Source organism: Kogia breviceps, chromosome 5, assembly GCF_026419965.1.
Source record: "Kogia breviceps isolate mKogBre1 chromosome 5, mKogBre1 haplotype 1, whole genome shotgun sequence".
In the NCBI taxonomy this organism is placed as follows: Eukaryota; Metazoa; Chordata; class Mammalia; order Artiodactyla; family Physeteridae; genus Kogia; species Kogia breviceps.
In genome coordinates, this window is record NC_081314.1 from 62,378,347 (window position 1) to 62,404,071 (window position 25,725).

At 36.6% G+C, this 25,725-nt stretch overlaps 1 protein-coding gene across 13 annotated transcripts in view; it reads right to left on the bottom strand.

The window, feature by feature from the left end:
* Window positions 1-4,994: 4,994 nt before the first annotated feature.
* Window positions 4,995-25,725, bottom strand: part of ZMAT3 (zinc finger matrin-type 3) — a 32,182-nt gene continuing 11,451 nt past the window's right edge. For 7 of the 13 annotated variants that reach the window (XM_059064596.2, XM_067034042.1, XM_067034043.1 and 4 more), the window contains 4 exons: window positions 17,453-17,572; window positions 14,593-14,759; window positions 14,370-14,470; window positions 4,995-12,415 (listed from right to left, as the gene is read on the bottom strand). In XM_059064596.2, coding sequence (XP_058920579.1) covers window positions 12,204-12,415; window positions 14,370-14,470; window positions 14,593-14,759; window positions 17,453-17,572 — 600 coding nt within the window. In that variant the 3' untranslated portion in view covers window positions 4,995-12,203. The remainder of the gene's footprint in view (window positions 12,416-14,369; window positions 14,471-14,592; window positions 14,760-17,452; window positions 17,573-25,725) is intronic. The other 6 variants (XM_067034050.1, XM_067034048.1, XM_067034047.1 and 3 more) reach the window with 1 other exon arrangement.

Below are 25,725 nucleotides of genomic sequence, written 5' to 3' on the forward strand. Positions count from 1 at the left end.
ATGCTGAAAGTGGAGTGCTTCACAGCCCGCTGAGCACAAAGCACAGAGCCTCAGAATCCTGCAGTGCATCCTTCCTTAGGACTAACGTATTCTGACTTTCTGTCAAACTGCACTTTTTCACTCAAAATCTCAAAGTCTTCTTAAGTGGAAAGGAAATTTTGCAACAAATTTTAAGAGAGATAACATTAACAAAGTGCTCTTTAGAAGATTATCTGATACATAGTTAGTGCCTTACAAGTGTGAGTTAAACTCTATGGACTAAGAACTAATTGTACTTAAAATAGGACAAAGCATTTGCTCAAGTGTTTTGAAAATTTCCTGCATTAGAAGAAGTTCCATCATAATATCTACCTGCCTGCTCTAGCCCCTTGTTGGTAAAACTGTCCTTTCTAAAGAGGCATCCCAGTAAAAGCCAAGCGACACACACAATGCAGCCACGGCTGTTTTGGTCCAAGCAGTCATTCTAAATCTTGGCTACATATTATAATCACCTAAGAAGCTTTAGAAGACTCAGGTACATCCTAGAGCAATTAAATCAATTAAATCAAAATCTTTGGGGAATGACCCAGGCATAAGTTTGCTGTTATTGCTATTGCTGTTGGCTTTAAGTCCCCAGGGGATTCAACTGTGGGACTGTTTGAGGACAACTGCTCAGACTTTAATATGCCTACAAATCCCCTGGGGACCTTGCATAAAGATAGGTTCTAATTCGGTAGGTCTGGAGTGGAGTCTGGGATGCTGCATTTGTAACAAGTTCTGAGGTGATGAAGCAAGGATCCAGTTTCTAGAGTCTATGGAGATAAATTTTTAAAATCCACTGCAGTATTGTTTCTAAAAAGGAAATATTGAAAAACCACCTAGACACTCACCAACAGAAGGATGAATTCAGACAGTGGGACACTATCTAGTATTTAAAATGAATAAATTATAGCTAAATGTATATTAATAAATCTCAAAAACAATGACGAGAAAAAAAGAAAAAGAGATATCTGCATATTCTGATGCCACTTATGTTAATTTTGAAAGCATAAACAGTATTATATATTGTTTATGATACATATGATATTAATATAGTAATGTACGTGGAATAATAAATACCAAGTTCAAGATGTGGGTTTATCTGGGGAGAGATGAGATTAGAATTGGGAAAAGGTGCACGGTGGGCTTCAGCTGAATCTGTACTTCAAAATATCAGAATAAAATATGGCAAAATGTTAGGATTGGATAGTGCTGGCAAGCTTTGTGATGAGTATGTGTATGTCTGGTTTTCCTCTATATTGCATATATGAAATAATTCATAATTTTAAAAGTTTAAAATTTTTGTACACCCATGTTCATAGCAGTATTATTCTCAATAGCCAAAAGGTAGAAGCAGCCCAAATGTCCATCAACAGATGAATGGAAAAACAAAATGCAGTATACACATACAATGAAATATTATTTGGCCTATAAAGGAAAGGAATTCTGACACATGCTACAACATGTATGAACCTTGAGGACATTATGCTAAATGAAATAAGATGGTCACAAGAAGACAAATACTGTATGATTCCACTCACATGCGGTACCTAGAAGAGTCAAATTCATAAAGACAGAGCGTAGAATGGTGGTTGCCATGCTCGGGGTGGGGTGGGGGGCGGGAACGAGCGTTTTTTAATGAGTTACAAAGTTTCAGTTTAGGAAGAAGAAAACAGTTCTGGAGTTGGAGGGTGGTGATAGTTGCAGAACAATGTGAACATACTTAATGTCACTGAACTGTAGACTTAAAAATGGTTAAAATGATACATTTTGTTATGTATATTTTACTACGATTTTTAAAGGTTTTTTTTTGTTTGTTTGTTTGGTTTTTTTTTGCAGTATGTGGGCCTCTCACTGTTGTGGCCTCTCCCGTTGCGGAGCACAGGCTCCGGACGCGCAGGCCTAGCGGCCATGGCTCACGGGCTTAGTTGCTCCGCGGCACGTGGGATCTTCCCGGACCGGGGCACGAACCCGTGTCTCCTGCATCGGCAGGCAGACTCTCAACCACTGCGCCACCAGGGAAGCCCTAAAGGTTTTTAAACTTAAACAAATCACAAGAATATATACATCCATCAGTAGAGGACCAACAAAAGAAATTTTTTTATACAAGGGAACACCACACTGTCAAAAAGAATGAGATCCACATGTGTCGGTATAGAATGACTGCCAAGGCACATTGGTCACTGGAAAAAGTGTATGAAATGCCACCATTCATATTGCATAGAATATCTCTGGGAAAATAGCTTTAAAACTGGTAACTGCGATCGCCTCTGGGGAAGGAAACAGGGAAGCATGAGTTCAGGGGTGAGATCAAGACTTATCTATTCAAAAAACTCAACTGATTTTTAAATGATCAATTCTCTAAACTATCCATACTACTAAGAGGGATGAAAATAAATAACTAGAATTCACACCTAATACCCCAATTCTGAGAAACTGAATTTTAGAGAGGTTAAGTGACATGCCCAAGAGCACATAGGTAACAGAACTGGAACCAGTTATTTTAGTATGTACTTTTTCTAAACGTTTGAAATATTTAATAAAAGACTTAAAAATGTCTCTATGTACTGCTAGCTTACTGAGGCAGAAAACATGATGTTCTCAAAAATAAATTATGTTTGAGAAAACCTCAGTATTATCTAGTTTAGTTTGTATATTGTCAGCATGATTTACACATCTGTTAACATTTGTCCCTGTATATAATTTTTAAAATTTTCAACAATCTTCTTTGATGAAAGATTTTTCTAGTCCTTTCCTTCTAGTTTGGGACTTTTGTTGACCATCATTTTAATGTCGTTTCCATGCTTGTTGTTCACATACCTAAAAATGTATGGATAATGGATTCTTTAAAGCAAAACAGAAATTTTTAAAACATCACAAAAAAATCATAGACACATAGGCATATATATATATACAGACATATACATACATATGTATCCTGAATCCAGATCTGCCACTTTTCCCACTCTGCACATTTTAGCAGCTAAAGCTGTAAAAGAATACACTCCTCAGTATCTCCCAAAGATATATCTGCCTTTGCTTTATTTACGGATAAAAAGTCCTTTCCACCACTAGGTATTTTTTAGCCAAAGATCCTGCTCCAAAGGTAGTGTACCAACCACATTCAAACTGCTAACTGCAAGACTTAGAGAGTCCACAGGGTGGCACTAGATACCTTTGGTCAAAGTCCATAACCTGGTAAGCTGTTTCCAGAAAACAAGATAGAGAAGAGCCTCTATCATCAGCAAAGATTAAAAAATTGAGGCTAATATGAAAGACATCCTGTTCCTGTCTGGAGGGATGGCTGCCAGCCAAAACATATTTGAAGATCAATTACATACTTAGAAACTTATCCAAAATGCCAAGCAGAAGTTATAGACTGCCCGTGGTGGAGCATATTTCTTCCAGTGGCAAATTTCCGTCTGTTCCTTTTGGACATACTTCATTACAAGTATTTGATCATCTTAAACATATTTCCATCTTTCCATCTACTCCCCTCAATACACATCTCTCTCTCTCTCTCACTCTCTCTCTCTCTCTCACACACACACACACACACACACACACACACACACACTATGGAGTGTATTTTCAGGTGACTTTTGTTTTCTGATACAGAGTAAGAACTCATAATCACATCTCTATGAAATAATATTTATACTTCAAAATAGTTACCTGTATTTATCTTTTTCTAAGTTCCCAATTTTCAACAGTTTATGAATGTCTCACAAATAGGAATAAAACTTGGTGGGTTAAGTTTCAACTCAGATGATAAAAATCTTAAAACTTATCACAAAAAGATCTATTTCTGATCTTAACAATCTTGTATCAATTTATAACAGACTGGGAAAGTTCAGTGTTAGTCTTTTCCATACAGGCAATTTTAAAAGATAACACCCCATGCTTGACCTTGAAAAGATTTTCAGCAAACACATAAGCCTCAGAAATGTCTGAAGAAAGAAAATCTGACAAGCTCAAGTGGTTTAAAACTCTGTTTTTATGCCCATTATCGTGGCTTTCTTTTAAGCTAAAAATCTCTTGTAGATGACTTAATAAAATGTGCCGATGCCTTGAGTATTTTACAACACACAGACAGATTCAATGCAATCTGTTCACTTCATTCAGAAACATTTTTTCTGTGCAGACACAAGAATTTTTCCCACGACAGTAAGTGTATGTGTCTTGCATGCCAATTAAAAAAACCACAACAGCACCTTCCAGGCCTATAATCTTTTAAAAATAAGCATTCAACTTCAAAAGCACATTGCATACAGTTAACCAGAATGCTTAAATGATCATACCCCTATAATATATTGTTTATATAAGCTGATTATATTTGCAAGAGTATTTTATATGTGAAATACACAAAAGATTAGTGGGCATATACACCTTTTAATATGTGTTTATTTCCAGAAGCAGCAGTTATGGTCCCGCTAAGCAACTTTTCTCAGAATTTAAAGGAAAGATAAACTTTTAAATATATCAATAAAATTGAGAACTCGCTCCAGTCCCAGGCGAACGCCAGTGATGGGGGAAAGGGGTAGGTAGTGTGGGCAGCTGGGTCAATTCTACTGCAAGCCCAAGTAGCTGACAATACTCTGCATGAGTTCAAGAAGGTGGCAGAGTACATGCAGACTGATGAATGGTGAATCCACAGCCATCAACCATCTGCATCAAAAATAACACCTCAGGGGCTTCCCTGGTGGCTCAGGGGTTGAGAGACCGCCTGCCGATGCAGGGGACACGGGTTCGTGCCCCGGTCCGGGAAGATCCCACATGCCGCGGAGCGGCTGGGCCCGTGAGCCATGGCCGCTGAGCCTGCGCGACCGGAGCCTGTGCTCCGCAGCGGGAGGGGCCACAACAGTGAGAGGCCCGCGCACCGCAAAAAAAACCCATAAAATAACACCTCAGCACCTCAGTGCTGACAATGTACCTTCTTTCCTTGATCTCCAACTCATAAGCAAATGATCTGCAGACAAGACTCAGAAACTCTTTTATTAAATTGAACACAAAATGACTTATAATAATGTCAAGCCTTTATCAGAAATCAATACATAAGTGAGTATACACAGCCAAAATGAGCCATCAACATAAGCAGTGTAAATTTTAAATAACTTTCAGATTTCTCTATCCAATATGCTGAAGAAAATAAAACCAAAAGAGCAATTTCGGTTTCACAATTCACAGCTGAGTGGTTTTAATCCCATGACACTTTTGTCATTTATGTAGCCTCAGAACACAAACAGATTTCCAAAGTGGTGACTGGCACATAGCATATACAGCATATACAGATGTTAAACCCCTGTATGACATTTAGGGAAAATTGTAGGAAACAATCCCAATTTCATACAGTTTTGGCTGGCATTTTTTAGCTATATCCTTTACCAGAGACATTGTCCTAGTGAAACAGTAAAAGCAGTTTTAAAAGTTTGCCATGCCATTAAATGAAGGGTTCTAAAGCCTCCCTTTGTTTTCCACGATTTTATTCTCTAATTTAAAACAATGACTGTGCTAAAATGCAACATTAACAGTGAAAGCAAAATCAGTTTTGCTTCTGGATCTAGAACATACATCCAAGAGAGGCAACTTATTCTCCTAGCAGATACATGAAATGCTTTAGAGCAGAGTCTGACATACTCTAGCAAGGCATTTCAAAGCAGACACACCATACCCAAAGTAAATTATAATGGCAGCACAGCTGAGGATACCACAAGGTGAATACCAATTAATACAGAATAACATGAAATTCTTACAAAAACGACACACTAATTTACAAAACCACAGAAAGATGCTCAAGTACCAAAAGAAGGCAAAACAATGACCAGCCATTCTAAAAGAGTTTTGTTCCCATAAATGCCAGATTTTTCAGAGTAGAAATAAACTGCTTTATATGTGCTTTGCCCTAGGGTAATATCGTCCATCCGGACACATGGGGTTACTTTTCCTTAAAAAAATATATCATGTAGAGAATATACATATAATCAGCGATATAGAACATTTATTTTCACTAGTGAGGGGGTCACTTAAGCACTTACATAGAAAGAGTTATGAATCAATCAAGAAGGTTATATAATGCAAAAGGAACTCTGATAAAACCTGTATTGTTAGTGATAGTTTTAGCAGCTGCATTGACTTAATGAGGAACTCTGACCATGGAAAAATCTTGAAGTTCAAAGAATTGTGAAATGTCTAAAAATGAAAGTCTAATTAGTAAAAATACATATTTTCATTTTAAGGGCCCCAAAGGAAGTGTTATTTTGAAAGCCATGAATTTTATCAAGCAAGCACAAGAACATGCATCAGGAATACTGACGTTTCAGTTCTGACTTACCCTCTGACTCTTCATGACCTGCAGTAAGTCACTTAAATTCTTCCGATTTTGTCCACAAAAAAAAATTGGCATAAAAATAAAGGCGTATGTCAAAACTTTTTCCTAAACAGTACTAGAGTAAAGCTGATGATGGTTACTAAGGCTCACAATTTCAACAACTCATCGTACAGTACAATCATTTTTAATCCTGCTAATTATGGCTAAGAGAAAGCATGGGCAATTACAATTCTCAGGGAAGTCAAAGGCTTTAGATAAATTAATGGTTCCACTTTCTAAACTACTCAATCTGTTCCTGTAGAGTTGATTAAAACAGCTAATAGTCTATGGGGTTGACTCTACTCGTCTCTACTTCCTGGTAGAACATGTGAAAGTAGTAAAAGAAGTGATACCATGGAGAAAAGCAGCAGTAGATTGAAATGAGGTATAAGCTGATTTAATAAACCCCAATCAGTTAATTTACAGTTTTCTAAAGAAGCTGCATAGTTCAGCAAAAATACATCATAAGAGGAGGGGTAAAGAAAAAATTCTTGTCATGAAGCTTTAAAATGTATGACAATTAGCATTTAAAACGACCAACACCAGAAAACTTCAGTTTGAAAAGGAGTCGTCTTCCCTCACTCTAAGCACGTACAGAAACTGAAAGGGGAAGGCTAAAGTCCACAGGAGAAAAGGACACATGTTAATTGGCTCAGGTTTTCAACTTCATACACAGCTTTTTAAAAGATGTTAATATGCAGACAAATATTAAACTACAGTTAATGCCACCTATGCTGAAGTGTTTAAGGGAAATGTCTGAAATTTACATTAAAATGTGTATTTTTAAAAACTCCATTTTGATGGATAAATAGAGGGATAGACAGATATGCAGTAATACAAGTACTGGAAAATGTTGATGGTAGAATCTAGTGATAGTGTATTGTAAAATTCTTCAACTCTATGTTTAAAATTTTTCATAATAAAATTTCAAGAAAAATGTTAATATTTCTACAATAAAATTAAGTTGGCAGTGTGTTTTAAAGACTCAAAGTACTCAGGCAATTTAAAATTTTAAATTAATTGAAGTAAGGAAAATTTTGCTTTAAAACACCTTGAACCTGATTTGTGAAGATGCCTGTTTTTAACGTAGAGATGAACTAGCACAATTAATAAGTATTGTGAAGACAGTCTTTTCACACACTTCATTTGCAAATACATAATTCTATCCTCTCTACAGTATTAGATAAGTTTGAAAAAGACACTGGAATAAAGTTTTTCCAGACTTCAATATCAAGCTCTTCCAATCCACCACACTACTATTCACTAAATATAAATGTAACACAGATCAAGGAGAAAAAAAAAAAATCAGTGACTGTTGCCAGTCTGGGACAACTGGATTCATTTTCAGGATGTACGCTTCCTGATCAATAATGACACAGCCTTACTCAATATCAAATTGAGATTGCATAAAGAAAAAAAAAGATGTAGAACACAGAATGCACATAAAGCTTTGTTATTCCGAGCTCCTGTTTTATGAATCATGATTAATGGCAATAATTTTATCATCTCTTCTCTCTGTGAAATGCTAAAACTTGCTAAAGGCACTCATATTCTGGGCTTATCAAAGACAGGGTCACATGGTACCATAAGTCAGTATTTTTTTTGGTAGCTACCCAGAAAGGGAGTTGATAAATGATCCTCCCATTCATAACAGGAAGGCAAAGTCAAACAGCTATCAGTAGAAATATCATATGAGAAGCTATTTACACAGCTATTTGCCCATTCAGTTAGATTGATAGTAATAGCTCACAATGGCAGTGGTCCACCACCAAAAAACTAAAGCAACAACAAAACATTCTTTATTATGCCTGAAGCTCCTGAAGGGTGATTTGGCTTGTTAAAAAAAAAAAAAAAAAAAAAGTTGGTAAGGTGGAGTATTTTTTAAATATCTGTTCAAAATCCTGCATTAAACTTTTGCCTATACTGACAAAACACTTCTCTATCTCTAAAGCAGCTCTGTTGTCTTTAGTACATGTCCCACCAAGTTTTTTTAGAAGGTACTTCCAGCCTATGTTCTGACACTGAGGAAACAAAACAGATTAGGTTCCAAATCCATCACTCCTAGGCCTCTCTGTAGAGGATATTATGCAAAACAGTTACCTGTCTCCCCTGACACAAGCAAGACTCGTTTCACATGGGTCACTGGATAGTCCTCAAACTGTCGTTGCTCATAATCCCAGCAATTCAGGAGTGAAGGAATCATTAATCCCACCCCTAATCCTTCGAGTCTATTTACAGAGGAAGATTTAACCAGATATAGATATATACATATATCCTTTTATCCTTGTTCAAAGTGTAGATAGTGTAGCTACAAGCAAGCACACCAGTACTGGAGAACAGCTCTGTAAAATAAAGTGGAAGATCTCATGCTTTCCTTTTAGCTGTTTAAGTAAGAGGGACATGGGGATGATCTCTGATAGCCATGATTCTTCATTCAATCTCAGGGTTTCAAAAACTCTAAATGGTTTTCTAAGTTTACCAACTAATGAAAAGGGGCAATAGGGAGGAGGAGTTGGAGGCGGAACTTTTTCTAAATGAATGGTATAAAACAAGTATTCACCTTGCAGAATTCAGTGCAATAAGACACAAGCAGACAAACGTCATAAACAACATGCACATATTTACAAGTTGCAGTACGTGATATACAAAGACAAGACCGACAAAGTGTTTTCAATGTGGGGTCCAAAGGATTACATGGCACACTCGGTTCTGTAGCTGAACATTTTTGAAAAAACACTTCGAAGGCATAAGCAATCCAATCTTTTAATTGGAACATCAAAATTTTTCCTTCACAACTTCTTGCCCTCAATATCTTAGAAGAGTTTCTAATTGTCACCTTCGAACACTGATTTTTGAATGACAACTTACACAAAGATATTCACAGAGAAAAGAGACTTTGATGCTCTGAGTGCTTCTTGCAGATGATTACTCGAATCTACTTATTTGACTAAAGGTTGTCCATTGGTTAGGCCTCTGTCCATCCTTATATACAGAATATAAAAAGATACTAACATGATTCCTGGGGAGCACAGGGTGCAAATTCTAAAGCACAATAAAGAGCAGGACTCGATTTCACTAAATGAAACCAAATGAGATCACGTATCACTGACTGCAGTAGTAACAACAGCCTTCTTTGACAGGGGGAAAAAAACACTGTCTGTAAGGAATGCATGAGTATGAGAAATTGTACCATGAAGAGATGTATTTATTTAGGCATTTCCTTTCTGACACCTCTGTCACCCTTTGTTTCACCTATGGAACACAGGATAATATTGCAAGGTAACAAGCTCAAAACATAATCTCTCTGTCACAGAGATGTGTGATTTTTTTGGACGTGTATGTAACCTTTATAAATCATCATAGAAGTTATTTATCAACTTCCTAGAGTTTGGAAATTAAGGAGCAAACCCAGCTATTGTAGGCAATATGGTATCTAAAGTGTCATATAAAACAAACACATCGCTCTTTTTTAGTGCAAAGAAATATAACAAGTAAGAATTAACACTATAAATCTAACTTTTTTCTTTAAAAGAAAATGCGTTTATGGATTCATAACATCCATTAAGGGCACTGAGAGATGAGAAACCTGAATATGCAAGGCCAGGAAAAACATTAAGGCCTTAAGTCCACTGCTGTTATATATATATAATGAAATTGTTATGTGGGGAGAGTAGAAGGAATCCTTCCTTTAATTTTATTTGCAAAGGAAAAACCGAAAGTGGATGAATGCCACTTTTGTAAAATGTAAATTCTTATCCACAATCTTTTACTGTTATCTAAGGATTCAATGAAATCTTCTCTATGGTATCACATAAAGCTATATGTACATAGTTTTATACATATATGTGTGTGTATATATATAAAAACATATATATATACACATACATACCTATACATGTGTATACATATATATAGTCACACATACAGAGAGGGGAAAAAATGAGATTTTTAAATAATCACAGAACCATGTGGCCAGAACTGTCATATTAAAATCTACCAAAAAATTATACTTAGCAGCAAAATGAGTAACCTACTGACCAATAAGATAAGCTCTAAATTGCCCTAAAATAATCAATTATACTTTATAGATTACTACAAAAAGGGTTATTATACTAAGAGTCACAGGTCTACATAGAACCTCAACAGAATATTATTTCATTCTTCTGTTTCTGGGAAAAAATAAAATTACTAAGCAATTTTACTTTTCAAAAAACCACCACTTCAACAGAAGGGCAACTTGGTGGTATACCGGAGGTTAATCACAAAACTTAATTTTAAATATGGGTCTAGTATTTAAAAATTGTTCAGAAATACTAAGGGAGAAGAATGATGATTATAATTTTCCTTCTCCTCATCTCTTTGCCTACAGAATTTTCAAGGAAAAATAGGAGTTTTATTTTTAATTAATAATATAAGCAATCAAAAGTGAATTTACCATAGTGCAAAGATATTGCTCAATGTAAACTACCTGGTGAACATGGCCTTTCAAAAGAAGTATGGATGAGCACCAGTCTTATCCATGTAAATATAGTAAATAGGTAAAATATGGTTTAATGAAAGTTTGTAGAATCCTCCATTATTTAATCTAGATATAACACTAGAGCTTCTCATTTTAAAAACAAAGAACAAAAATAATAATACTGTTGAAATTATCAGATATGAAAGTAATCTATAATATACTTTTATTATCTTCAAGGAAGCTAGATTATAAAGAATAATGCCAAAGTTCAGGTATTTTTCTATTGGAAATGATGATGCTAAAATTTGATTAACTTTTAAAAAAAATTCTTCTCTATCTCAGAAATAGTAAAGGTGTGGTATTTTTCAGGAAAGTCAACAAACTAGCAAGACAAACAAGAATGTAAGTAAAACGTAAGGATCTGTTTACCTAAAAAGTTCACCAAAACAAACATCAAAGGATCTGAACTTACAGTTGAGACCATCATATAAGTACATGTTATTATCATCAAGTAACTCTACATTGAAATATCAAACACATTCCATTTCCTAAAACCAACTGAAAAAAACGTATTTAAAAAAAAAAATCACATCTATTCTAAACTCATTGGATATTCAAATGTGGGGCTTGGAAAACCCACAACATAGCTGGGGCATGAAAATGAGCTTATTGGATAAGCTAATTCAACTGGGAGGAAAAAAGAGGCGGGAAGAAGGTGAATTTAAATTTGTGAAATTCACAACTGGAAATGAAGTTTCACTGTTTGGAAGTACACAAGCACATCAGAACTGTCTGAATCCAAGAAAACCTGCATTTCAATAATTGGAGGACATGATAAAGAGAAAAACTGTCCTGGGAAGGACTCTAATGCAGTTTTACATAGTATATCCTACTGACAATGCATTGAGTTGAGGTGGTGATTCCAAAGAAGCCTTGGGAAACTAAAATCTTTGCTTATCTGTTTTTACTATGATCTGAAGCAAGAACTCAATAAAATTATTTATTTAGCAGTATGTAACACTAAAATTGCAAAAAAAAGATGAAGTTTTTAAATAGCTAAAGCTCTAAGTGGTCAGGCTACTAGTTGACCAGGACTTGGTCAAGATAAAAAGTTATTTATCATGGGGTAGGTAGGTCACAGGCTTTAAGCAGCTCAACACAACTGACCTGAAAAAGCATCATGACTTAAGCATGTTCTCTTCCTTCCCCAGTTTTGACACCTCATGGTACCACTGCAAGTTACGTGTATTAACATTAAGCAGAGGAATGTACTCATATCAAAAGAACTACAAAGCAGAACATGTTGACAGAAGGCTAACAACAGGCAGGACAAGCTGCTCTATCTGAATATGACAATCACTATACATATCCCAGATTCTCCATCTCATTCCTGTACCGCTGTTCAGACACCTTGCTTTTATGTTGCTTGCTCTCTAAATGTTGCCGGAATTCCATTTCTTCGCCGGCCCCAACATTACACATGGAGCAGTAAAACTGGCCACTTGGAGTAACGCACATGGCCAGATCACGTGGAATTCTCTGCCGAGAGCGGGGATTGAAGTAAGGACCTGCTAAAGCAAGAGGCAAAAGTAATGTATTCACTTCACCATACTAAGTGAATGGTGGTCTGACCAATTATCACTGTAATTTGTAATTCTAAGCTCAAAGTATAAGATTCACAGATTCCTAGCTTTAAAAGAATGTAAAGTTAATGGGTTTTAAAAATTACAATTTTATATAGGTTCAATCCAAAAAGCTAAAATGATTCCTCCAACTATCATCAGAAATGTTACTATAGAGCCAGACCCAAACTCTAAATGGCAACGTCTCTAAAAAGTAAATATAATTTAAAAAATACTTTCATTTCCAAGCATTATATCAAAATCTGTATAATTATGCTAATTCTTTAATCCAAAATTTCTACTTCTAAGAATTATACTAAGAAAATGTTGAGAATTTTTGCATAGAGATTTATGAGCAAGGACATTTATTTCGTCAGAGTTTATAAAAGCTTTTTTGGGAGGGTGAGGGTAAAGGAAAGATCCAAAAATATAACTTGAAAAATCATGGTTAATGAATGCAATGAAAAACTATACAGTCACTAAAAACAATGTTATAGAAAATTCTTTAGTAACAATATTTGATTATAATATGCTATTAAGTAAAATAAGAATATCACAAAATATGATTACATTTCCATTTTACAGAACTAACATACACAAAGAATTGGAATGATGTATACAAAAATGGTGGAATTATTGATAATTTTTTTCTTTACGTAACTGACTTCTTAAGTTGGACCATTAGCTCAATAATTTTCTGCTTTTCCTTTCTACTATAATAATAAACATTTAAGGCTTTTCTCAAAATGTTACTTTAACTGCATGCTACAGATATTGATGTATTTTTATTACTATCTAGGTCTAAGAATTCTCCATCACCAGTATGATTTCTTCTTTGGCCTATGAGTTATTTAGAAATGTTTAAAAACTTCCAAACACATAAAAATTTTGTTTGCTTTTTTATATTTTTATTATTGACATCTCATTTAATTGTACTCTGATCAGAGAACATAAGTCTAAACCACCTTCTGTCCTAAAGTTTTTTTAATCTAATATTAAGAGACCTATCTCAGCTTCCTTCATTTCAGCTGAATATTTTTTACCTAATCTTAAAATCTTTGTCTTTTAACTGGGACTTTAGTAAGTTTACATTTATTGCAATTACTAATATATGTTTAGATTTTCATTAATCTTATTACATTGTGCTTTCTATATGTCCCTTTTCTTCTATGCTCCTCTTGCCTTTCCAATTAGCTTTTTGTTGTTGTTGTTTGTTTGTTTTACTGTTCACCTGAGTGACCTCTGCTCATATGTGTATGTATTGGAGGCTGGGGTAGGGAAAGGATGAGGGACTTCTCAGTCCTACTCTCCCTACTGAAGGTAATCAGAAAATGCAGGAAATATTCCTATAAACTAGTAATTCTGAACTGAAGGTATATATCAGAATCACTGAGGAAGCATTTTCAAAACACACATATATCTGAGTACCACTCTAAATTTACTGATTGAAAATCTCTAAGTCATGGTTCAGCCATGTGTATTTTATAAAAACTCCCCAGATAATCTGAGTCACTATCCTGGTTAAACACCACTGCTATAATTTTTATTTTCCCCAATAAATGGAGATTTAATATGGTGTAACTTTAAACCAAATAGCCCATTTTTATAAAGCATTTAAATGTCTCAGTTGACAAATACCAGAAGAAACATAAAGGTACTAGGATAAGAGACCTTAAAACATAGACTTGGTTTAAAATCAAAATAAATAATACACTAAATAGGAAATGAATAAATAAATAAATAAGACCTGAAGTAAACACCAGTTTGAAAAACCACTAGACCAATTCCACAAAACAACAGCTAACCCCAAATTCTCAGGGCTATCTATTACCATTAAAGGAAATAAAAATAGAGGAGACCATTTGCAGATCGTAGTGAAGGTATGTGGAAATCCACAGAATACCTGAATTATTCTGTACTGCATACATATTTCTCCTATTAGGCATCATCTTATATTCATTCCCTTCTTTCCGGGTCCGCCGTTGACCAACCTCTGAGGATTCTCTGGAGAAGAGAAATTTCAAAAGAGTGAGACTTCTAAACAAGGATCCCTTTCAACTCTTTTCTCTCTAGAGACAGTTAGACTCACATAACACGCTGGCCTAAGAGAAAACAGCAATACCTACGAGAATGAGTTACTCTGGGCTTCCGCGAGCCGCAGCCTCTTGGCATGATTCTTCCCTTGATAGTGAGCCTGGGCCACAGCCGGAGAACTGAAGGAGGCATCACAGAGCTTACAGTAATCATTCTCTGTGGCCAGAATCACTCTGCCTCCTGGCTTAAAGGAGCTCATCTGACAGCAAAGACACGAGAAACAAGGTTTTAAAATGTGCACTTTATTCTCTTCTTCTCCTCAAAGTTCTTTCCTTCTAAGAGTTGAAAAATAACCGAACGTTATGGCATGACCATGAACACTCAGCTTTATGAGGACAGGAAATAATTCATTCCAGAAAGAAAAAAGAAAAAATGGCTGGGAGACAATCATGGTTTTGCATTACAATCACCTGTGTACCAAACTGATGAATGCCTCATCGCTATCTCCATTGAAGAAATTTTAGAAAAGAAGTTTAAAAACCCAATATGGAAGATTTAGGGCAGTACAGGTAAGGCCTAAAATCACATTACAAAGTCCTCCCAGAATCCATCAGCAAGTATTTACTGAATGCCTACTGTTTATAGGGCTTGCTACCTAATGCAAAAGTGATATACAGACATGTATTTAAAAAATGAGCCCCTGTCCTCAGAGTCTATAAATTAGCTACAGATAAAATATAATTACGGGGGAAGTAACCAGCAGATACAGACAATTGTATTCAGGTTGGGAAACAGTGAGTTAAGGGAAGCCTAAAACAGTGCCTGGAAAATAGTATGAACTCAGTAAATATTGCTGGGTTAACAAAACATGACACATTAGATTTTGGCTAAAGAAGAATAAAATATACAATAAAGAATCTGGAAAGTGTATCATATCAGGACCAGCTGAAGGAAATAGTACTGTTTCACCTGGAAGGGAAGATTTTTCTGGGGACACGATCACTGTTTTCAAAAATCACAAAGGGCTATGCTATGAAAGAAGCCTAAGGCTGTTTGTCCAGGAGGGTGGAGCCAGCTGAAAACAGTCCCTAACAGGAAGCAGCTGTCCATTTTTAGAGCAGCCTTCAGGTATTAGCACTGTGACAACTACTCAGCCTGAAGATCTCTCTGGGTATTTTCCTGTCCTCTGATTCTTTTTAACATATCTCATTTTCCCCACAAATTCATGAGGACGTGAATAGCTGATATTGCTATCCACACTGTAAGTACTGAAAAACTGACACTCAGAAAAGTAAAATTATACCATGGTGTTTAGGAGTAGAAGTCTAAGGTCAAGAGAAATCATTGCTCCACCACTTTATAAAATTTGTAACACGATGGACAAGTTACTTAGTTTACCTGGGCTTTTAATAAACTTCCGGGTGAAACCAATGCTGCTGGCCCATGGATCATACTTTGAGAAATAAGGTCAATACCTCTGAGTTGTTGCAAGCATTAAATGAAGTCAGGACCCAGGCCAAGAATGAGGCAAGAGAGGCACTTTCCATGGGCACACAATTTAAGGGAGCATCAAAAAAAACTCAGCAATCAGGATTAAAAATACTTAATGGGGGGCTTCCCTTGTGGCACAGCAGTTAAGAATCCACCTGCCACTGCAGGGGACATGGGTTCGAGCCCTAGTCCGGGAAGATCACATATGTCGTGGAGCAGCTAAGCCTGAGTGCCACAACTACTGAGCCTGTGCTCCAGAGCCGTGAGCCACAACTACTGAGCCCACGAGCCACAGCTACTGAAGCCCGCGTGCCTAGAGCCCGTGCTCCGCAACAAGAGAGGCCACTGCAATGAGAAGCCTGCGCACCGCAAGGAAGAATAGCCCCCGCTCGCCGCAACTAGAGAAAGCCCGCATGTGGCAACGAAGACCCAACGCAGTCAAAAATAAACAAATAGAAAAAAAAAAACCTTAATGGAATATTTTGACCAATCAAACTTATTGTAAAAAAAATCAATGAGGAACAAAATATCAAAATTTTAAATAAAGACAGGATCAGCAACAGTGCCATGCCAAGCCACATTGCTGCCTAAGGCGAAAGGAAAATTAATAACACTTATTCTGTCTTTAAGTTTTTGACATTTTGTTCACCATTGACTTTTTCACGTTAATTTTGAATTTTTTAAATATCATATTATTTATCTTGATTACTGAGTATTTTGGCTTCCTCTTAAATTCTGTGCCTAAGTCAAGTGCATCCCTCATCTCATACTAGGCCCAGCTCTGAATGAAGTAATGCACGAAAAGTGCTTAGCAGAGTACCTGGCATAGTAAGTACTCAATTAAAGTGATTATTATTTATTATTATTTATGACCTATAGAAAAATAATACTTCAAAGACAGAGTAGCATCCATACTTCAGAGGCTACTAAAGTACAGGAATATCTTGCCTCAAAGCACCTGATCTATCTCCCAAAGAGTGAAAGGAACTTGGCTCTCAAGTGTGTGTCATGATACCAAAGTCCAGAAAGAGTTTATACAGGCTCTCTGCGTAGAAGAAAAGGGCAGCCTCAAGAAACTGATCTTGCTGGAAGGCAAAATATAAAGTCAATGGGATTAACTGCAATAGAGATATAAATGTTTAAAAATCTCTCATTCAGGGCTTCGCCTAGACATTCAGGGCCATTTAACCCAGAATTTTGAGAAACGCATAGAGAAAGACTCATGAAATAATTTTGTTTCATCATTTCATGCACCATAACCAAAGCCAATGAGAAATGTTGGGATTCATGGATTTTTGCATGCATTAAATCCAGCACCACGGAGTTCAAGGAGTTAAAAGCACTAAGTAGGACCTTTTAGGAATATTTGCTCAACTGTACTTTGATGGGCACATAAACAACAAATTTTACCCATGACCATCTGTGCATAGGACAGTGCCCACCTTGACACACGTGTCTCACCTGCGGAGGGACTGGAACAGCTGGAGTAGCCACAGGTTCCACTGCATTGCTCATTCTGGCAGGAGGAGGACAGCTGTTTGCTGCATAGTAATTTCGGAGTTTCTTACCATGATTTTTACCCTAGAAGTAAAATGAAATGAGAAATCACTGTGAGGAAAATTTGTCAAATTGAGTTAATGTATTCACTGAAAAATAAATAAATAAATAAATTTTATTCTTTCAGAGATATGCAACAGTGGGATAAACAGACCACTAGCTAGATTTGATTATTACATCTTAAAGTAGAAGAGTCTACTCTTTGATTCTAACAGAATGATTAAATGTATCTGGGAACGATAAGAGAACAAAGCCAAAAGACATTAATTTCCTATATATTTCTGGAAAAGTACCACATTTTCCAGATCTGTGTCCTCTCCCAACTTGTTGCCATTCATAGACCACTGCCTAAATATGAATTTTATGACACTCTGATCTAATCTACTTTATAAGTCAGTAATGAAATGGATAATCCAATTACTTTTATAAAAATAGCACCTACAGAGCATCTTTTTACTTACAAAGAATTCCCGTATGCATTAGCTCATTTGCCACTCACAAAAATCCTGTAAGAGGAATTTGTTAATATTATCCACATATGACAGCTGAGAAACTGCAATCCAGAGAGTGTGGGGAACTTGCCCCCAACACCTTCAGGAGGCCTCGCAATGGGGCCGGAGCTTGAAGCAGGCCTTCTGAATCCAAAGCAAGGCCCTTTTTCAGTACAGCATGATGGCTTCAGGATACACTGTGAACCTCTATTAAAATGGCTTTCCGGGCTTCCCTGGTGGCGCAGTGGTTGGGAGTCCACCTGCCGATGCAGGGGACACGGGTTCGTGCCCTGGTCCAGGAGGATCCCACGTGCCGCGGAGCAGCTGGGCCCGTGAGCCATGGCCACTGAGCCTGCACGTCTGGAGCCTGTGTTCCGCAACAGGAGAGGCCACAACGGTGAGAGGCCCGCGTACCGCAAAAAAATAAAAAAAATTAAAAAATAAAATGGCTTTCCTCTCTCATCATGTTTCATTTAATTTATTATTCACAAGTTTATGGTTGAGCTGATACAAACTGGTCGGAAGGGTCAGTGGTCTAAAAGCATTCTAAATGAGGGTAAAACCATATATTATTCTTTAAACTGCACTGTAAAATCCAAACTGGTAGACAGATATTTATTCACCATCTACTACGCGCTAAGCCCTAGAAATAAATAGGACTAGCATATGGTCTAGAGGAGGAGACAGATATGTAAGCAGTTAAAGGAATGAGCTAAGTTCCATTTTTTGGCCACTGGAATGCTGTAAAGGTGCTTTTACCGTGGTCACAGTGATCTCCAGGAGTCAAATACAACAGTCACATCTGTGCTGTCATTATGCTCTAACTCTAAGAAGCACCATACTATTCATACTCCCTCCTTCTATTTTCTTCTATGACTACCTCTTACCTCCCCATCTCTCATTCTCTAAATGCTGCAGCGTCCAATGCACTACCCTCAGCCCTCTTTTATCTCCATCTATACGCAAACTCTAGGTTGTTTTACCAAGTCTCCCACCTTTAAAATATAATCAATAAGTTGGTGACTCCCCAAATTACCTATCGTCATCCCTGTTATGGGCCGATTGCTTGTGTCCCTCTAAAATTCCTATTTTGAAATCTAATCCCAATGGGATGGTATCTGGAGGTGGGACCTTTGGGAGGTAATTAGGTCATGAGGGTAGAGCCTAATTAGTGCCCTTTAAAGAAGAGGCCAGAGAGCTCCCCAGCCCTCTTTCTACCATATAAGGATATAAGGCTGTCTGCAATCTGGAAGAGGACTTTGCCAGAACCCACGCATGCTAGCTCTCCGATCTCAGACTTCCAGCCTTTAGAACTGTGAGAAATAAATGTTTGTTGTTTAAGCAATCCAGCCTATGTAATTTTATAGGAGCCCCAACAGACTAAGACAATCTCTGACTTTCAGAGCCACATACCCAACTGCCTTCGTGCGATCTACACATTGCACTCTTAAGAGGCATATCCAACTTAAAACATCTAAAACATAAATTTGGGTTCCCTCCCCACCACAGAACTTTCTCATCAGTGCCAGCACCACTATTCATCCACATGTCAGTAAATGACACTACTCTCCACCCAGTTACTCAAGAAAAGCCGAGGGGGTCCTTTTCTTGAGTCCATCCCTCCTTAAAGCCAACACATGCAATCTATCAGCAAGTCTTGTCAGCCTACCTCCAAAATATATTTCCTAAGTCATTCCATTTCTTTCCATGGACACTCAAATGCCACAGTAATCCAAGCTACCAACTTTTTTCACTTGTAGTAGGCAGCAACTCCTAATGGTCTCTGCTCTACACTCTCATCCCCCTAGCATTCTCCTCATATAAGCCATACTGACAATTCTAGACATAAATCACATCTTGTCACCTCTCACTTAACATCTCCCAATGGCCTCCCACTACACATAAACTAAAATCCACAACTCTTATCTGTAAGTTCTATTTGATCTGGTCCTGTCTATTCTCGGATTTGATTTCACACAGCACCCCTTCCTCCTCATCATGTTCCTGTCTCACAGCCCATCATGCTGTTCCTTAAACATGCCAAACACATGGACTCTAGGGCCTTTGTACTCGCTGTTCCTTCTGCCTAGAATGTTCTTCTTTCCGATCTCTACATGGCTGGCTCCTTCTTATCTTTCAGGTCTCAACTCAAACAGCATCTCACTCAACCTGAGGTGTCACCCCCATCGCCCAAACCCACTCCCCACACACACTCTCCATCACTCTGCCACACTGTCTACTTTCATTTTATCATAGTGCTACTTATCACTATCTGAAATCATGTTTGCTTATATTTTTCTCTTTCCTACCCTCTGGAATGTAGACTCCTTGAAAATAAGGGCCTTGTCTGTCTTGTATAGCCCCAATTTTTAGAACAGTTTCTAACATATAGCAGGCAATCAATAAATATTTGTTGGATAAATGAATCACTATTATGGTAGAGATAAGGAACAAACTTCTAGAACACAGAGAAGGAATAGCTTACTTCTGCCTGAGTGTGTCAGGGAATGCTTCCCTGAAAAGGGGACATGTGAGTTATCTTTTAAAATGAGCAAGTTTACTAGGCAGGTAGGGAGTGCAGGGAAAGAAAATTGGGAAAGAGGAAATAGTGTGAGCAAAGGCCCAGTCTGCTGGAGACATGGTCTTCAGGATCCTTTGGAAAAGAGGTAGGAATTGATATACACGGGGAGCTAATTATTCATGGTTTTGTCCATGATACAGAACTCAGACTTTAGAGGCAGTAGGGGGGCCTCTGAACGACTTTAAGCAAAGCAGTTACATGACTGGATCGCATTTGATAAAGGTCATGGGAAAATTGAAGACAGAGAAGAGAGCCAAAGACAAAGCCCTAGGATGATACAATATAGTGCAGCAGAGAATGAGGATCCAGAAAAATGAGACTGAGAATGCCTGGTTTATGAAGTAAAATGAAAACCAGAGAAGTGTGGCATTATGGAAGTCTAGAACAAGGTGTTTCAAAAGAAGAGTCTAGGTATATACATTATTAACCCAGGAACTTTTACTTCCAGGTATTACAAAACATAAACACACATATAAGGAGGTACCTATAATAAATGTTTCCAGAAGGATGGTTTGTAACCACTGAAAAGTGGAAACAACTTGACGGTTTGTAACCACTGAAAAGTGGAAACAACTTAAGTATCCAACTACAGGATAATGGATAAACTGTTCATACAATGTAACACTATACTGTAGTGAAAATACACATCCTAGGTCATGCATGTCAACATAAATGATTCTCATAACAAAATGCTGAATAAAAAGAACATGTTGGAAAAGAAGATATGTAAGAGTAATCATTTTAATCTGGGGGTTAAAATATGAAAACCACTACATTTTTTATAGGAAGATACATATGTAGCAAAAGTACAAAAAAGTGGGGAGAGTGGACCATAAATACCAACTTAGTATAGTGGCTACATCTGGGAGCATAGGAGCATCTACTGTTGGGAAAGGACACAGCTTCAATTGAATTGATAATTTTCACTCTTGAAGCTAGATGGCAAATACACATGTTCATTATATTATTTTAAATACTTTTTATGTCTGAGGGACTTCAAAATGATTTTAAAACACCAATAACAAAAAAAGGAGTGGTTCACCAGGTCAGGACAGAGAAGAATACTTGGATTTGAAAAGACACAGGTCAAGAATAACTTTGGTAAGAACCACTTCAGTAGAGTAGCAGGGGATAAAAGGTCATATGAAGTGGCTTAGAGAGAGAATGGGAGATGTGAAAATGGAGACAACCCATATAGGCAGCTATATAGAAGAGTTCTACCACGACAGGGAGCAGAGAAATAGGGTACAGAGTTAGAAGGGGAAACGGGTCAACAGAAGCTTTTTTTTAAGATGGCTTAGGCTTCTTTGAATGACAACAGGAGGAAGTCAATAAAAACAAAAGAACAGATGATACAGGAGCTAAAGCATAGCTATAGAAGCATAGTCCATAAAAAGGCAGAAGAAGATGAGGTACACAGGACTATGGGAGGGATCAACTTCAGATAGTGTCAAGCATTTTATTTCCAAAGCAGTAGCCACAGTAGTATTCAAGCAGATATTGCATCCATACATAACGATAATAATGGCAGTTAACAATTTTGAGCACTTACGTGACAGGCAGTATTATAAACATGTCATAAATATTATCTCATTTAACCTTCACAAAATCCTTGTCAAGTAGGTAGAATTATTATCCCTATTTTACAGATGAGGAAACTAAGTTCAGAGAGTTAAAAATTTGCCCAAGAGCTTTCAGATAGCTACGTAGAGGCTGCCCAGATTTGCATTTCTACATACACCCTCTACAAACAATACAGAACAATAAGAAAAACAAATAAAACTGCACAAAAACCATGTCCTCCATACAACTAGAAGTCACAGAATGCCCAGACTCCAAAATAACTGTAAGTGAAAAAGAAAAAACATCAAATCACTCATGCTCCTGCCATAAGCCTTCACAGTAAGCAAGGGCAGTCCAGCAAAAACTGAAGGACAGAGAAAAGAGGGAGCTAGCAGCAGTCCTAAAATTGCTTTTTAACCACTACCTGAAAAAGTAAATCCCTTAATTTTATAAATACTAAAACATGATCCAGTCACTGACTTCTGGAGAGGGACTTAAATGTACACGTGATCTGAAGTGGGTATCTTCAAAGTGGCTTCTAGAGGAGAAGAAAGGCAAAAACGAAAGGAGAGGCACTCTTTGGCAACTGGCAGGTGAAGGGGAAAAGAAGCAAAACAGGAAACGTTAGTGTCCTTCAGGACAAAACAGAACAAAGCAAAAATCAGAGGACATGCAAACACTCTCCTGACCACCGTAAAAAAAAAAAACCTCACAAATTATTAAAGAACTGGACTTTGATACAGTGATAGAAGAGGTTGCCATTGAATTACGAATCTCATAAACTACCCAAAATCCACATAATGAATAGACAAAAACAAATCAATTCTATACAAAGTTACTACCAAAACAATCAATACATCTCAGCAAATGAACCACCCCTCAAAAAAAAAAAACAAAACAGAAGAAAACAACACTCCAAACTGAATTAAATATAGTATTCAAACAAAACTTTGAGGATATAAAAAATCACCTTGAATCAGGAAGTCAAAATGTACAAAGAAAAATGGGCAAAAAGTAATGAGAAATGAAAAGAAGGAAAATTAAACTCAGGAAAGAAAAAGATAATTATGTCAAAAATGAGGAGTAAATACAAATGTCAAAGAAGAATAGACTCAAATGAAAATGTAATAAGAGGCATTGAAGAAAGACAGAAACGTAGTCAAGAAAATAAAAATGGTACAAAGAACAAATTTTAATGGGTCAGAGAGGAAGCAATGGAAGTGAAGACAAGTAAAGAAGGAATAACTTATGTAAAACTGGAGTCCCTGAAGAAGAAAAGCAAAACAATCTAACAAACTAATATTTGAGGGACTTCCCTGGTGGTTAAGACTCCGCACTTCCAGTGCCAGGGGTGCAGGTTCAGTCCCTGGGTGGGGAACTAAGATCCTACATGCCACTCAGCATGGCCAAAAAAAAAAAAGAAAAACTAATATTTGAAACTATAATTGTCCAAAATTGTCTAAAATTGTCCAAAAGTAAATGAAGATCTGAATCTACATACTGAAAAGGCATACCAGGTATCTGGGAAAATTAACCCAGAGCAATCAAATCTGGGGTAGATCTTTTAAAAGGTATGAGACTTCAAAGAAAAAGAAAAAAGTCCTCAAGCTCTCCAGGCAAAAAGATCAAATAACTTACAAAGGCAAAAGAATTAGAATGGCATCCACAATATGCAAAACAAGGCAATAATGGAGCAGCATTTTTAAAAAATAAAGTGTGAAACAAGAATTTTATGTCCAGCTAACTCTTCCTGTATCAAGTGTCAAGACTACAGAAAAACAGTTCTAAATATATAAGACCTTAGGAATTCAATACTTAAAAGTCACTCTTCAGAAACCTATTAGAGCTTCATTCAACAAAGAAATGACTGGGAAAACTTCAGCAAAAGGGCTGATGGTAAGTATTTTCATATGTCTAATTGTATCAAAGACTAAGTAAAAGGTGAAGATGAGGGTGAAAGATCAATGTTCTATGATACAATGGAAATAATGCAACAATAAATGGGAAGAAAAAGGAAAGAGGAAAGTAGAATAAGCTATTGATTCTGCAATAGGCAACTGTTGGGATACCATTAAAAACTGACAAACCAGACAGTGAAACATTAAATAACCAAACAGGCTGGTAAAATCATTTTAAATAGTATAAACAATAAGAAAATGAAAATGGACTACAAAGGATGGTATGGTGTGACACTTTTCTAAATATACCTTTATGTATGCTTCTGACTTTTAGAACTATGTTAACATTTTACAGACTTAGAAAAAGAATCAAAGCCAACAAGAATTGGGGAAGATCCAAAATGAAATACATACAAACAGAAATAAGCCTAACTATATGAAAAAAATAAATAACCGCACTGAAGGCAGAGGGAAGAAAAAAACTATTCACATATTCACATAGTCTCAAAGTATCTCCCTCATGATACTTATTAAGCACAAAAAGAAAAACAGTAACTTTACAAAGGACAAACCTAGCAGGTAGCACCTTTATAAACTAAGTAACTTTGTAAAACAGTATTTTAACTACACACTGTAATGCTAAAGACAAAAAGAATAATGCACAAATATTTTCTTCTCATTGGTAGGCTTGTTTTTCAAAAGGACATAGATTATCAATCCCTGAACTACTTTATGTGTACTGTGAGTGAGTGTGTTCTGTGTTGTGAATAATGAAAGTCCAGGTTTCTCATTATCAAAGAAAGGAGTTAAACATTAAGATAAGATGGAAAGCTGGAATGCACACTGTCATGTTGTATTGAAATTTTAAGCATCGGCCTGAATTCAGTTTTCAATATGTGTACATATAGATAAATACAAATGTATGTATACATACATATATATTACTAGCTCTGTCATGAGAAGATCTAGAAGCAATGATACTCCAGTACCAAAGGGCACACCTAATGCTTAGATTTTGGTTTCTAAATACCATTCTCCAGTAAAAGAAACCTGGCTCCTTGAAGAAATGGTTGGCATGGGGAAGGTACAACAAAATCCTGGAATATTTTGCATTGTCAGAAAGTAAGGAACTATGCAAAAAATTATGGAGACATATCAAAAGAACATAAGCAGCAGCCTGAAGGGACACACATTGGTCAAATGTGAGACAGTTAAAACATCAAAATAAATTATAGTAAGTGTTTATATCCCTGGAATAAAATAAAAATCCATAATCCATAGTGATATTCATTGATTAATTAACTAATTAAGAAGAAAAAAGTTCTTCTTTAAAGTAAAATTCTAACTATAAATGTAGAAAGAATGATTAAAACAGAAAAATCACCATTTGGCAAACACCACAGTAATAATCGTTGCAGGGAAGAATCATCAATAGATGCTAAAATCACTGAGTAAAAATATAATAAGAAATATTCATGTAGTCTCAAAGTATCCCCCCATATGATACTTATTAAACATGAGAAGAAAAATAATAACTTTACAAAGGAGAACCCTGGCAGGCATCACATTAACCAGTGATCAAAGTTAACAGCACCAGTGATGCAAAATATTCACATCATGTCCTTCCCAATATGAGGAACTGGG